The sequence below is a fragment of the Perna viridis genome, chromosome 2, assembly GCF_037379345.1.
Source record: "Perna viridis isolate PV_CMFRI_1.1 ecotype Kerala chromosome 2, ASM3737934v1, whole genome shotgun sequence".
NCBI classification, from domain to species: Eukaryota; Metazoa; Mollusca; class Bivalvia; order Mytilida; family Mytilidae; genus Perna; species Perna viridis.
In genome coordinates, this window is record NC_142446.1 from 25,476,980 (window position 1) to 25,491,459 (window position 14,480).

General features: G+C 32.0%; 1 protein-coding gene across 3 annotated transcripts in view; it reads right to left on the reverse strand.

The window, feature by feature from the left end:
• Window positions 1-14,480, reverse strand: part of LOC148624228 (kinetochore-associated protein 1-like) — a 68,697-nt gene that overhangs the window by 9,451 nt on the left and 44,766 nt on the right. For all 3 annotated transcript variants that reach the window (XM_088566800.1, XM_088566799.1, XM_088566798.1), the window contains exons 44-56: window positions 14,111-14,191; window positions 13,051-13,146; window positions 10,213-10,306; window positions 9,840-9,898; window positions 9,438-9,657; window positions 8,235-8,311; window positions 7,629-7,830; window positions 4,631-4,752; window positions 3,579-3,664; window positions 3,128-3,197; window positions 1,740-1,858; window positions 1,160-1,295; window positions 155-250 (exon numbers count right to left, since the gene is read on the reverse strand). In XM_088566800.1, the coding sequence (XP_088422926.1) occupies window positions 155-250; window positions 1,160-1,295; window positions 1,740-1,858; window positions 3,128-3,197; window positions 3,579-3,664; window positions 4,631-4,752; window positions 7,629-7,830; window positions 8,235-8,311; window positions 9,438-9,657; window positions 9,840-9,898; window positions 10,213-10,306; window positions 13,051-13,146; window positions 14,111-14,191 (1,458 nt within the window). The remainder of the gene's footprint in view (window positions 1-154; window positions 251-1,159; window positions 1,296-1,739; window positions 1,859-3,127; window positions 3,198-3,578; window positions 3,665-4,630; window positions 4,753-7,628; window positions 7,831-8,234; window positions 8,312-9,437; window positions 9,658-9,839; window positions 9,899-10,212; window positions 10,307-13,050; window positions 13,147-14,110; window positions 14,192-14,480) is intronic.

Genomic DNA, 14,480 nt, shown 5'->3' on the forward strand with positions numbered 1-14,480 from the left:
ATACAATCCAAGTCAAATTCAACTGAAAAAGAACTATTAATCAACATTGCTTTTTCCTATTAGTAGTGTTCTACAGAAATAAAATAAAATAAATATCAACACCTTTCCCTTTAAACATGCCTTAGTACAAATACCAATAGTAACTTCTACCTACCAATCCAAATGACAACAGCTGCTGGATCACACCATTCCATAACTGTTTTTCATGAACATTAAAATCAAGACACATACTGGCTACCAGTAAGGCTGCCTATAATATACAATTACTTTGTTCAGTATAAAAAAATGAAACAATAACTATTGGCTAATATGAAATATTGGGTAAACTAAAAATTGTCTCTTGATTTATAATATAAGATTTACTTAGATTGTGGTAAGTTAGTGCTAACTATATCAGACAGTAAAAACTAAGAAGCAGAAATACTTTAAAAGAACTATGAAACTAAGATAAAATATTATCACACTTCAATCATGGACAGGCTTCAATTCTACAGTGATCATCAACTACAGTAAGTCTTGTAAGAAATGTAATTTAAACAATTTACATACAACACTTAATCAATGCACTTATAGATATAACAAAAAGATCCTGTTACATATCATTCATGTTCTAATACAATACCCTGTGTGAACAGAGAAGATTGAAGGAGTCATAAATACGAGATCACAATTATCTGCCCTTTAGCTGTTCAATGTATAGTTCCTATCTTAATTTTTTTTTTTTTTTTTTTTTTTTCAAAAAATTATTTAGACCACTTACCTTTTTTGGTTCAATGGAAATAATTTAATAGATATGTTGAATTAAAAAAAAAACATAGGTTGTGATTTGGTGAGGTAAAAAAGGTCAACTGTTTGGCTTTTGGTAGCCATTTTGGGTCAACTTTAAGGGGGGTCTCTGTGTTTAGGTAGCTTAAATTGAAAAATGATGGTGAACATTTCTAATTTGTTCATGGAAGTTTGAAGTAAGATGGTTTATTCAGCTCCCAAAATTTCATTTGATTTGAAGCGGTAGATTTTTATAAATTAGAAAAAGGCTACAATAAACTCTGTGGGAAAAATAATTGTGGTCTCGTACCATAAGTTCTTGTTCTATCTTGATTTCTACTTCTTATTTTGTTTAAGAAAATGACTATTTCCAGATATATAACTTTTAACGTACAGATTTTTGATGATAATGATTTCTCCATATTCCTTTAATTAGACCTTCTTTGTTTGATTCCTCAAATGTCTGTACTGAATGTAGTATATGCAGCTTTTCCAGTTCTACTAAATATGTAAGTGTTTTCATCAACTCTCTGTAACCAAATTATACATTGAATAAAACATATTTTAACAAAGGAATGTTAATAGTCTATATGAAGTGTTGAACATATTAAGCAAACATGCTTAACTTAACGACTAACTCTTAAAATGCAAAAAAAAAAAAAAATTACATAAATAATTGAATTAGCATGAAAGAAAGATTAGATCTGAAATGATATATAGCTGAGCATTGTATTAAATATACAATTATCTCTGACTGGCAATCAGGAAGAATATCATTAATTTATTTTGCATATCCAGTAGGGTACTTCAATCATACACAAATTGGTGTGAATGGATGATTCGACAAATGCCGTTTCTCCCTGTCTCCTGCTTTCATTGGGGTTATAAAATACAGATTGAACATTAACTAATGAAAGACATAAAACAAGGATTTAAGGAGATAAACCAAACATTTGTCTTTTGCACATTAATACCTTAAATCCGAAAAAGTTCTACCACATGTTTCTTTCAAAAGATTTTCTTCATTCAGCTCTAATAAACAATGTAATGCTCTCAAGTGGCACATGTTGGTTCTATCAGGAGCCTGGTCAGTCTGTAGAAGTATACATATAAACAGAGTAAACAAAAGAGAAGATTTAGATATCATATACAGTAAACGTATTAACTTTCGTGGCAGCTCATTTTCGCGGTTTCTGAAATGTCAACATGTTCGTGGGTATTAATTTTCGCAGTTTTCAAGATTGCAAAAATAAAGCTTTTCAATAGTCTTGGCTGTGTGTTTTTCCAATTTTGATCAGTTATTTTACCGTTAATATTTTAATAAATTAAGATAAATTAATAGGGCTGTCAATACAACATAAACAAATAGTCCACATGTATATTTTCTTCTGGCCATTTTAATCTAATAGTATATTCTTATTTAAAACTTAAAAGAACTCACTTAATTGTCCAAGCTGTAGCTTATAGTAGGGATTAACTTTTGACACTTAATTGCATGTTTACGGAATAACTTTTTAATGACAGTTATCAGCGTGTGTATTTAACGTTAATCTTTTATTGGTGATTACCTGTAGGGCGTGTTTGACACTTACATTTTTGTTTTTGTTAATAGAATGTTTGCACAGTACTGATTTCTATTCTTTGATGTGACAGGTACTCTTTGGCCAATGATACCAATCATTATGTAAATAAGATTATGAATTTAGAAATTATTACCCACATGCTTTTACCATGTTTTATAATAGTGTAAATTCATACTGGATTGCATTGAATGATACGACCCTTACACAAAACAATGTTCTATTCAGAATTGTGGAAACCATAATACAACTGTCAAAAGACTTAGTAATTTGAATATATTTTCGCATTCTTGAGGCAAACGAAAAAATAGCGAAAATTAATATGTTTACAGTACTTCCGTCTTGGAAAACCTAGTAAAAGTTAGAATATAAAATCAGCATTTCCATCTTGGAAAACCTGGTAAAAGTTTGAATATAAAATCAGCATTGAATACTATAAATGCAAAAATTATTGCTATTTTGTCTTTTTTTTTTTACCTAAATGTGATCTATATTTTTTGGCAATATCAAGAAAAGTTTTGTCTAAGTATTGCTAAAATTTAAAAAGAGTGTTTCAATTATTGTGTCTGCATTCCACTAGCATCTTTTACAAAAACATTGCAAATAATTTCAAAATCTGCATTATTAAGGTCAACTAAAATCTATTCCAAGATACTTTCCACACAGGTATCAAAAGGTGTAAATTTTGACCACACAGAAATACCCATTTACTTAGTAAAATTAATCAAGATTAAATGGCTTTCGGAATGAGGAAGTCCACAACACTGGAACTATTGACTTACCATGAATACAAACTGAACCAAGTACATTACATTGTGTTTCTTCTCACCTCTTCTCAATAAATACATAACTCTGAAAACATGAAAAACTATTTATCATGTCTACCAGTAACATATGCTAGCATAAATAAATGTAAGATGGTACCAGGATGACAAGGAAAACAAGGTGACTCCAATATATCACCAACTTGTTGAGTGGAGGTTTTAATTACAAATTTAGAATTGTTAAATAAATTTATAGCAGTTCCTCTTACTCGATCCTACCTTAGCGATCCATTTTTTTCTAACAAGTAACAGGAAACAGATACCATTTTATTAGGCCTAATCAAGGTTCAATCATGTCTAAGATAACACATACTAAGTTAGTAAATTAACACTTAATGTATAGTTAACAAATGATTAAATAAGCCTCAAATTTTGATCTGTTATTTTTAATCAGATGGAACCACCTTACCGCTTCAGGTTCTGGTCATCTTCATCATCTCCAGCACTCATGGTTTCATTTCCAAGTTTCAAGTTATCAAAGTTAAATGTAGCAGTCTGAAAATGATTAATTGTAAGATGGTTTTATGTGATGAGTACTATAGAACATAAAGATAATATTATATATATAAACTGAGTGTGTATGAAAGTAAATGGTCTGTGAACACAATTCACTACTTAATCAGGTGAACACCTGTGACGTATTAAAATTTTACTGACATTTAACAAAGATCTTGAACATTGTGTCATAGACACACATTGTGTGCTGATCTTGAACATAGTGTAAAACTAAAAACTAAAAATATTTACAAACACTGTAATAAGAAACAATACAAAATAGGAAGAACTTAATGTTTTTTTATTAATTCCGTACGGATGTAAAACACAGAGTTCCAAAATCCCTCCCACTTCATTCTCTGTAGATCGTGTTTTGTTCCACTAAGTTCTTAAGACTAATGTCTAATTATGCAAAACAATGACCCATCATTTAAACTCATTTGTAAACAGTGCATGTACATTGTCATTTGTAAAGAGTGCATGTACATTGTCATTTGTAAATAGTGCATGTACATTGTCATTTTCAACTTGGTAAACTCCAGTGAATTCATAAGTGAAATAAGAATTTACACATGTTAAACTACTGATTCTTCAAGTAACATCCAGCAATCATGGGAGTAACATTATCAATCTTAAAAAAAAAAAAAAAGCTCTTATTTTCATAACTCCTTTCATATAATGTTAAATTCTAAGTATTACTTTACAGCCAAGTTCATTCAACCTAAATCAAAAGAGAATGTGCACAGTAGGAACATCTAATAATTACCAAAATAAAAAAATCCATTCTGCAGTTAAGGAGCAGTTGAAGATACAAAATGGGTACCCATTACCATCTACAGGCATACCTGATTTAATGGCAAGCATTCAAGTTATGCTGAAAGAAACTCCAATATTACAGCTTATGTAATTATTTAACTATATTAAACAATATAATTTTACATTAAGAAAAGTCTCTTAAATACTTACAGTATCAGCATCTTGCTGCTTGGATGAAGCAGATGGCAGCCATTTTCTTAATAGTTCTAACTTCATTTGTTGTAGATCAATATCATTCAAACTGGCCACTTCCTCAACAATAGTGTGAATATCTGGACAAAAACAAGAAATCTGTGAGCAATGGCTCACTAGTGACACCCCGCTTTTAATCACAATAAAAGGGGAAAAAACATATTCTTTGGTAAACAGGAAGTTGCTGAATTTTTCCAAAAATGAATCCCTTCATATGACATACCTACAGGAAGAATGTTAAAACTTCAATGTCACTATGATGAATACTTGCTGAGAAAAGTGTGACAAAAATTTAAACTTGCAAGTACAAGTAAACATACAGTAAAAAGTCATCTGTAAACAGGAAGTTGTTGTTGAATTTTTCCAAAAATAGATCCAATCCTATGGCATACCTACAGGAAGAATGTGCTAAAATTTCAATCCACTGTCATGAGTAGTTACTGAGATGACTGTGAAGAAAAAAAAATGTTATGGAAACACTGACACAAGAAAAGACTTATTTTTGGAAAATGAAGGATATGGTATCTGGCAATGAAAGTGCTTATCTTCAAAAAGAGTCCTAATAAAAGAACAGCTATCCAATGTTCACCGCATATAAAAAAAAGTGTGGAAAACTTTAAATTCACTGAAATTTTCTAAGTCCAAGGACCGTAACTTCCATAAAAATCATTCAAACGTGACAAAAGTCAAACTTAATCTGTAACTCTTCATAATAAGGCTACATACCAAAAACAAACTTATTTGATAGGAGCATTACAAAAATTAGAAGCCCTGTTTGTCACAGGAGCCCCCGTGTCATTTGTTAGTAAATCAAATGTGTCTGTAAGACACTAATGATGCCCCCTGCTCACTAGATTTGCCAAATTAAGACATGGTTTTCAGATACAGAAAGGTTATGTACTGTTAGTTGATGCAGTAAATATTTGGTTTGTTAGGCTAAGCACTGCAAAAATACTTGTGATGAGAAATAGGGGACTAACTGACACATAAAAAATGTTAATACCCCCGATAACAAATCCCTAACCTTGTTGCTTGGAGTATATTTCTGACAAAAAATACACAGTGCACCTAACACCCAGCTCCGTAATATTCCTAAGTCCAACTATTACCCAGTTTCGTAATATTAACTAGAAGCCCTGTTTATCACAGGAGCCCCCGCCTGATTTGTTAGTAGTGATTTTTTTTGTAGTAAATCAAATGTGTCTGTAAGACACTAATGATGCTCCCGCTAGCTAGATTTGCCAAATTAGGAACATGTTTATTTTTTAATGAAGACATGGTTTGCAGATTCAGAAATCCCTTCCAAGACTTGTGTTACTGATGGTCTGGGGATCAATTTGGGGATCAGAAATTCCTAAATATATGCATATCTACATATTGTATCCTGGCCACATAGTGTCATGAAATTCTGTTTGGTAGTGTCAGACTAGTTGCGATGAGAAAAAGGGGACCAATGGACGTATTAATGGACACATAAAAAATGTTAATACCCCTATAACAAATCCCTAACTTTGTTGCTTGGGATATATTTCTGACAAAAATAACAAAGTCTAACTATCACCCAGTTCTGAAATATTTCATGAAAATCAATATACTATGACCTTTCACACCATCATTATGTGTAGAAACATCCTGCAAAAAATATTTTAGAAGAAGAGATAGCCATAAAAGCCATACAGCCCTATCTCTGATAAAAATGACGAAGTCTAACTTTCACCAATTTCCGAAATATTTCACAAAAAATCAAGATCCTACGACCTTGCACACCATCATTATGTGTAGAAACATCCTGCAAAAAATACTTTAATTGTAGTTCAAAAACTACTGAGAGATAGCCATACAAGCCATATAGCCCTATTTTTGACGAAAATAAGTAAGTCTAACTTTCACCAATTTCCATAAAATTTCACAAATGTCAAAATCCTTTGACCCTACAATCTTTTATCATGTGTAGAAATATCCTGTAAAATATTTTAGATGTAGTTCAAAAAACTTATGAGGAAGTAGCCTGACAAGCCATAATCCATATAATTCTCAGTAAAATGACAAAGTGTAACTATCACCAATTTCCGTAGTATTTCACAAAAATCAAAATCCTTTGACCCTGCAAACCATCATCATGTGTAGAAATATCTTGTAAAATATTTTAGATGTAGTTCAAAAACTGTACGAGGAGATAGCCACACAAGCTATATAGCCCTGTTTCTAAGTAAAATGTCTAAGTGTAACTATCACCAATTTCCGTAATATTTCATGAAGATCAAAATCCTTTGGCCCTGCACACCTTCATCATGTGTAGAAATATCCTGTAAAATATTTTAGATGTAGTTCAAAAACTGTACAAAGAAATAGCCGGACAAGCCATGATCATGTGTAATCCGGACAGCACGACAGAAGTAATTAATATGCCCTCCGACTGTTTGTCCCAGGGGTATAAAAAGTGTGGAATACGCGGACGGACGAACCGCATTTCCATGTCCCCTTGCTACATGTCACAGGAGACAAAAACAAATACCGTCTCTAGTATGAGGTTGCACCTTTTGTCCTGCTAGGCATACACACTCTAACATTAAGTTGTAATCAGAAAACAAACAAAATTGGTTACAAGGTACATTTGATCTATATGAAGCCACACAAAAAATTCAAAAACAATCAATCCATTGGCAGCCGAGATTTTTTGTGATAAAAATTTTCTGTATCATTTCACATAGTAAAACATCAAGAAATCTTAGACACAGGAAGTTCATATTGGACGGCACCAAAAATCACTTACAACATATGCTACATCTATATGAAGCCATACACCAAATTGGAAAATAAATCCATCTTTGGGAGCCAAAATAACTGGGACAAAATTCAGACAGACAAGGTGATTCCACTAAACCACTCACTCCTTAAGTTGGGGTATAATATATGTAGTTTGTAATTCCAATAAATACAAGCCAGTATAACTAACCTGGAACATCAGCATCCTCAGATGTTTCTATAATACATGTATGTTCATACAAAGCTACAATCAGCTGTTTAGGTTTATCAGCTTGTTTATGATACTCAGGTTTCTGTATACCATGAAGGAACAGTATCTGTTCTGTAGCCAATCTTCTCCACATAGCATTAAACTTCATTACTGCAGCCATAGCTTTCTCCTTCTCTGTGGGCTAAAATGGATATACAATCTGTACCTAGCCATATACCCATCATTAGTTTTTTGGGGATAGTGAAAATTAATAATGTATATAAGATGTTGGTTGGGCAAGCAGATAAAAACATGTTGGTACATGTACCGATTGAATTAATTTTACTCAGCCTTAATAAGTTTTCCTCTTACAATTGTCAGCCATTGTGATATTAATGATGAGGGATGGATAATGCCTTCTTGTAAATGTTTGTATTGGATTATTTGTTGGGTCAATTTTCCCCTCCAAATCTCTATTTTAGAATTAACACTATTGAATATACAGCAAAATACATCTAAAATGTATATATTTCTACAATATAATTTTCATATATATTTATACAAGTTTTGTTACAGTGCATAAATGGAAAAATTGAATTTTCTTACTTTATTTTCTGGAATGGCTTTGTACCATCTCTCAGCCAGAAAAATACAACCCTCTAATCCCATAACCTTCTCTGCACCTAAAAATATGTAATGAATAAGATTGAATGATTGCTGGTGTTAAACACACAAGCAGCAATATTTCAGCTATATCCTGGCGAGGAAACATGAAATAGATTATAAAGTGAACATGAAATGATGATGAAAATGGGATGGAACACAAGGATAATAGAATTGACAAATTTTGATTGCCAATGGAAATAGGGTGAGGTGGGTACGCAATTTAGCCTCCTGTGGCAGAACTCAAAAATTCCTACTCCTATTGAATACCACAGCAGGTTTCTTGAACTACAAGGAACATGGCATCTTTCCCAACATGTTGCACCACTATGGTTTGCGGTCAAATTTTCAGTATTATGGCCCGACGACCCAAGCATGTAACATGCCACGGGTACCCAATTCCACCACCTGGGGCACACAACCCAGTTGCTCTGTGGGCAGGATGCCCTAGCCCCTTGCCAGGGTTCAGAGCATTATTTAGTCATCTTTTACAACAAGCTTAGCACTGCTGCGGGCCTATTCTTTGAGCACTCAGACCTGCATGGAGATAATGAATAAGAGGGGAATAAAAATATATCAGTGGCACAAATGTGATTTTTTTTATGTAAATATTATTACAACAAAATTTTTTTACCACAAATAGCTTTGACTGTGGGATGCAATGTTTGTGACTTAGGGTTATTCCAGAAAAAAAAATTGTCTCTGGGGCAGAACACAGTTGATTTATTAATGTGTTGATGTGGTAAAATTTTAAGTTTTCTTGCAATACAAATGTTTTGCATCTTAATTTTAATTTGTTGGTGGTACCCCTATATATCATGAGTGTTATGCCCCCAACACTTTTTTTATGGAATAGCCCTTACTGATTTATACAGTACTTCATGTATAGCCATTGCGTACTGTACATGGCAAACCAAAATCTTGCTTCATATAGGTTCACATTAATAAACATTAATTACTAATTCAAGTGATACTTTCAGATCAGCAGTGCACACTTCATTTCAAATATCCATATGAATTGTACACAATAAGGAACATTATTGTCAACTTAGACTACAAAATACAGTGCATTTACTATCTCTCTTATACAACTCTGCAAAGGTATCATACATGATGCTAAAATAAAACATAAATCTATCAACTAACCTGATGGTAATTGAGTGACCATCCATTTAGCACAAGCCATGGCCATTTCACAGTTAGATATATTCTCCAGAAGAGACTTCACATTGGTCAATAGATCTTTGTTGGCATCCTTTTTCTGCCAGTTCCACTGACTCTTAGTAGTAGCTGTTTCCTTCGCTGTTGATACATACGCATTGACCATGTTCTGAATGGTTACTATGTAAATCTGGTCAGCTGACATCTGAAAAGGCAAAAACAACAATATAACAGCAATAATAATATTATCAGGGTTATTTATCTAATTCTTCGAGGGCACTTGAAGAGAAAACAATGGCAGTAGTGAAAATAATTATTCTCTTCCGTACTTTTCAGTAAAAAAGGAATCTAAAAACCAACTAAAATCTGAACAATATAAAAACATACCTTGAGGGAAGCTGATACAGGTAACCAACTACTTATAGTATCCTTCCTCAATTCTGGACCTTAAAAAATACATAAATATATCATGATGTAATCATTTCATTACCTCTTCTTCATTTCTATAGACCAAACCATTCCTTAAAAGCATGTAACATATTTACACTCTGGAACAGACACATGGATTTTGGAAAGAGAAGTTCAAAGCTATTATTGACCCATTTTTAAAAATGCATGAAATTAACATAATTTACAAACAAAAGGAGGGTTCCAACCACACTATTAATTACTAATACTGGCTACATACTAAAACAACCTTTTCTATCATTCATACATATCTCTTAAATGACTAACTGCAATTTAATTCCAAGTATATTACCTATAATTTTCCAAGCATTAGCCCCATCTAAAAGTGGATGAAGTGGGATTCTGGTCTTACTGAGAGGGGACAAAGAATCAGTCATTATCTTCATCTACAAAAGGTTATCAGCTTGTGAATAAATATGTATTACTTGTTATTACTTTCTTTAATTATAAATACAATCCTGGTTTGTTTTTATATTGTTTATAACATTGTTTCTTTTTTATAAACTAAAACATAACCTTAAATATTTACTAAATGTATCGCTCATTTATATAGATCAGGTTAAGCATGATTAAACAAAAAGTAAATGACACACTTTTAACTTTACCAAATGGAATAAAATGTTTTGCTGGGTGCAGCATGAAAAGACTGCAGAGGTCAAGTCAATGCAAGTATGGGGAAAAACACATTATTTGAGCTTGATACAACTTTAGATTTGAATTGGGTTTACCTGTAAAATGATGAACACGATACATTTCTGACTAAAATGAAAGTGGTCAAAGAACTTTGAACTTAGCAATAGGACATAAGAAATAAGCAATTTATACAAAGTTTTAAGAAAATACTTATTTTTGGCCCCCTATTCCAACATAGGCACCTAAAACAGGGGTTGAAAATTTTTTTGGGAAGACCTGAGCCCTGGGCTTTTTCATCTTTTGTACACTAAGCCAAAACAATGTTGTGTCAAGTCCCAATCAATATAAATGCAATTTCGTTATCTGATATTCTTATGTATAATTCTATGTTTGCAGGGAAGAAGACACAGTGTCAGTTGATTCCATCTCCAGGTCTGATGCCTTGTCATCAGCTTTCAGTTTCTGCATTTTTTAACAGGGAATTTATAATTGAGCAATGATATTTTCCTCCAAAGTTGATCTTTATCATTCCAGCGCTGGATTAATAAAATTTGTAGTATGTCAAAAAAATGCGTCTGATCAAGTGCAGTTGTGATTCAGACTTGAGAATGACTAATCAATACATCAATCTAGTGAATACCCATTCTAAAAATAAAGTTACAACTATTTATAGGTCAGGGCATACATCAAGAAACATGGTCCAAATAATGACAACAAAATCTTTCAAAAAATAGTTATCATTTTTTTAGATTTGCCATGCCCGACAGACTTATTTCATTGAAAAACTGCCAGTCCAAGGTGCAATTTTTTTAGTCCTGGGCGTCAGGCTTTAGGAATTTTCAACCCCTGTAAAACAAATCAAAACTTTTCTTTTGTGGGGTACAATGTTATACAGATTAATACACTTTTGCTCAAATCTAGAAAATGTTTGTTTTTGGCTCCTAATTCTTTAAAACCAACAAGTCTGGCACTTTGGGTATAGAACCTAGTGGTAGAATTTTACAGAGAATCATAAATTCATAATTACATGTAATTGTTTTTACAAAATGCTTGTTTTTGGCCCATAATTCCTACTCAAGTGGGGCCATATCATAATAGGACTTTTTTTTTTTTATAATTTTGCACTTGTATAAAAACTATGGGAATGTTGAATAATATTTGATCAATTTGAGCATTAACAACATATCTCTTTGTAAATATGTTTAGACTTATTAAATTATACAGCTCTACAAATACATATTTTCATAAAATTCAGCTATTAGCATTTCAATGATTTTATCTGAAGATGATTTCATCAATGAACTTGAAGCAGTATAGTACAACATTAACTCTAAATAACTATAACCACAATATAAGAAAACTGAAAAAAATGAAGAAAAAAAAAAAAAACAAAAACAAAAACAAAAACAAAAAAAACATCAAAGGAGTACGTTCAGTTAATAACAAATTCGGCCCGAAAATGTAGTTGGTCAAATCAGTACAAATATATATTTTTTTATATCTAGTGAAAGGCATGCTTAATTTGACAACAAAACCTTTTTAGCTGTTCATCTATGCAAAACATAGAATCATTTGATCTAAATGAAGCCTTTTGCAAAATTGGTGAAAAAACACTTGATTTCATTGCATTTTCTGTGAAAGAGATATTGGCCGTACGTCAATAATTTCAACATTCCAGCTGTGAAAGCTTATTGTATCAAGTAAATTTTAGACAAAACATTTAGTTTACTGATGCATGTGGCCAATTTGTCGGGAAGGAAAAATCTGCAAATCTTCAGACTGTATAAAAAAATATTGAAAGTTGCATAGAAACAATACATTGTAATGTCATTTTGCCCACTTAAATTTGTAACTACTTGGAAAGATTGGAAAAATCTGCAAATCTTCAGACTGTATAAAAAAATATTGAAAGTTGCATAGAAACAATACTTTGTAATGTCATTTTGACCACTTAAATTTGTAACTACTTGGAAAGATTAGTCTAAGATAATTAATCTTTTTCACACAAAATCATGCCAATAAATAGTAAAGCTAACTACTAAACAACAGGGACAGAAACTCGTTTAAACAAATGTAACCTCTTAGAAAAGAAATTAAACAGTCTGAAAATATAATACATACCTGAGACTACATCAATAACAGTCAAGGAAGATTTAAAAAAAAAACTTGCCTCTTATATATATATAAAAATACAATATACAAAGACCATGTAAAATAACAACAAGTATGAGGTAGTATCAAATATTTCTTATCATGCTCTGGCTCAATAAAGTCAATATCAGGAAGAATAATAGCATTATGGCTGTCTTATGTTTAATTAGAAAATTTATATCTAAAGATATTATGTTAGAATCCTAAAATGGTATATAATATGATGATGTTTACATGTTGGGTCAAATAAGAAAAATCTTGGGTTTGATGGCAATCAGACAACCATGGGCAAACCAAACATTAATATGCCAACTAAGGAAGCATAAAAATAATTCTGACAAGTTACCTCTTCCTTATCCTTGTGTGGTCTGTAGTTGACTTCATTCTCACTAGGTGGCGACCTTCTTTTATAATGCTTCAGGTAAAATAACACTTTAGTGAACTGTAAAAAATACAAAAATAGAAATAAACTACATTAGGACAAACTTACTTATTTAATTAACCAATTATTTATTTTGTTATCTTTAAACATTCTTGCGTCAAAATAATTTTACTTTCTCAGAGAGAGGTTGTTTGATCAAAAGGACATGTTGACATATGTTAATGACAGGACATGTTGTCCTCATGTGTCCAGAGAAAGGTTGTCCTATCAAGAGGATCAGTTGACTTTGGCAGATGTCAGAACATATTATCCTCATGTGTCCAGACAGAGGTTATTCTATCAAGAGGATCAGTTGACATTGGCAGATGTCAGAACATATTGTTGTCATGTGTCCGGAGAGAAGTAGTTCTATCAAGAGGATCTGCTGACTTTGGCTGATGACAGGACATATTGTCCTCATGTGCCCAGAGAAAGAGGTTCTTCTATCAAGTGGATCTGTTGACATGACATATTGCATACTTGATATTTATGTTTGTGTATAACATTCATCAGTAATTGTTGGTTGTGGTCCTATTACAACAGCTTGTAGAGTAACTTTCTATAGACTTTCTAAGTATTATTGTTCTTGGGGGTACCAATTTTCATGTTTTTTTTTGTGGGTTTGGTAAACCATGATAATTGGTTCCCAATAACAAATTTCCCATTTTTTTGGATGATTGAGTTTCAAATTCTCAGATTCAAGAATGTACAAACTGCTAATTTTACCCTAAAACATGAAAATTAGTACCTACAATAAAAGTATTTTCACAATAGCTTCTATCATTACACTTCCTTTTATTTCATCCTACTTTTGATTGTTTGTTTATATAACTGTTTTCATACATACCATAATTATACACAACCAGTAATAATCTCCACCATTGATTTATTTTTTCCCTATCAGTTTACATAAGACACCTTCTATCACACTTACATTTAACTCTATGTTAACCATAGTATTCTATGTAGATTTACTTTTCCTTACCTTTTCACCTTCAGCAGTATCATCGATATTCTGCATTTCATTGATCAGGAACTCAAGCTTCTCATAGTCATAAGAATCAGTCTGAAAATAGTAATAAGTGAGAGCCTAAATATGAGAATTCACAATTATTGACTTTGAAATATTTTGTTCTTCAAAGTATAACACACTCAACAAACTTGTTCTTTTCTTTAACATGAAGTACAAAATTACCAAAACAGAAAAGCTAAATATAGCTCCAAATGCAGTTAAATGGAAAATGTAAAACCCGTAACTTTATTTATCTCCCTTTGAAGTTCTCTGACAGTTACTATACTGTGAAAGTCCTATTGTTCATGGGGTATCAATTTTCATGGATTTCGTTGGTAGGCCA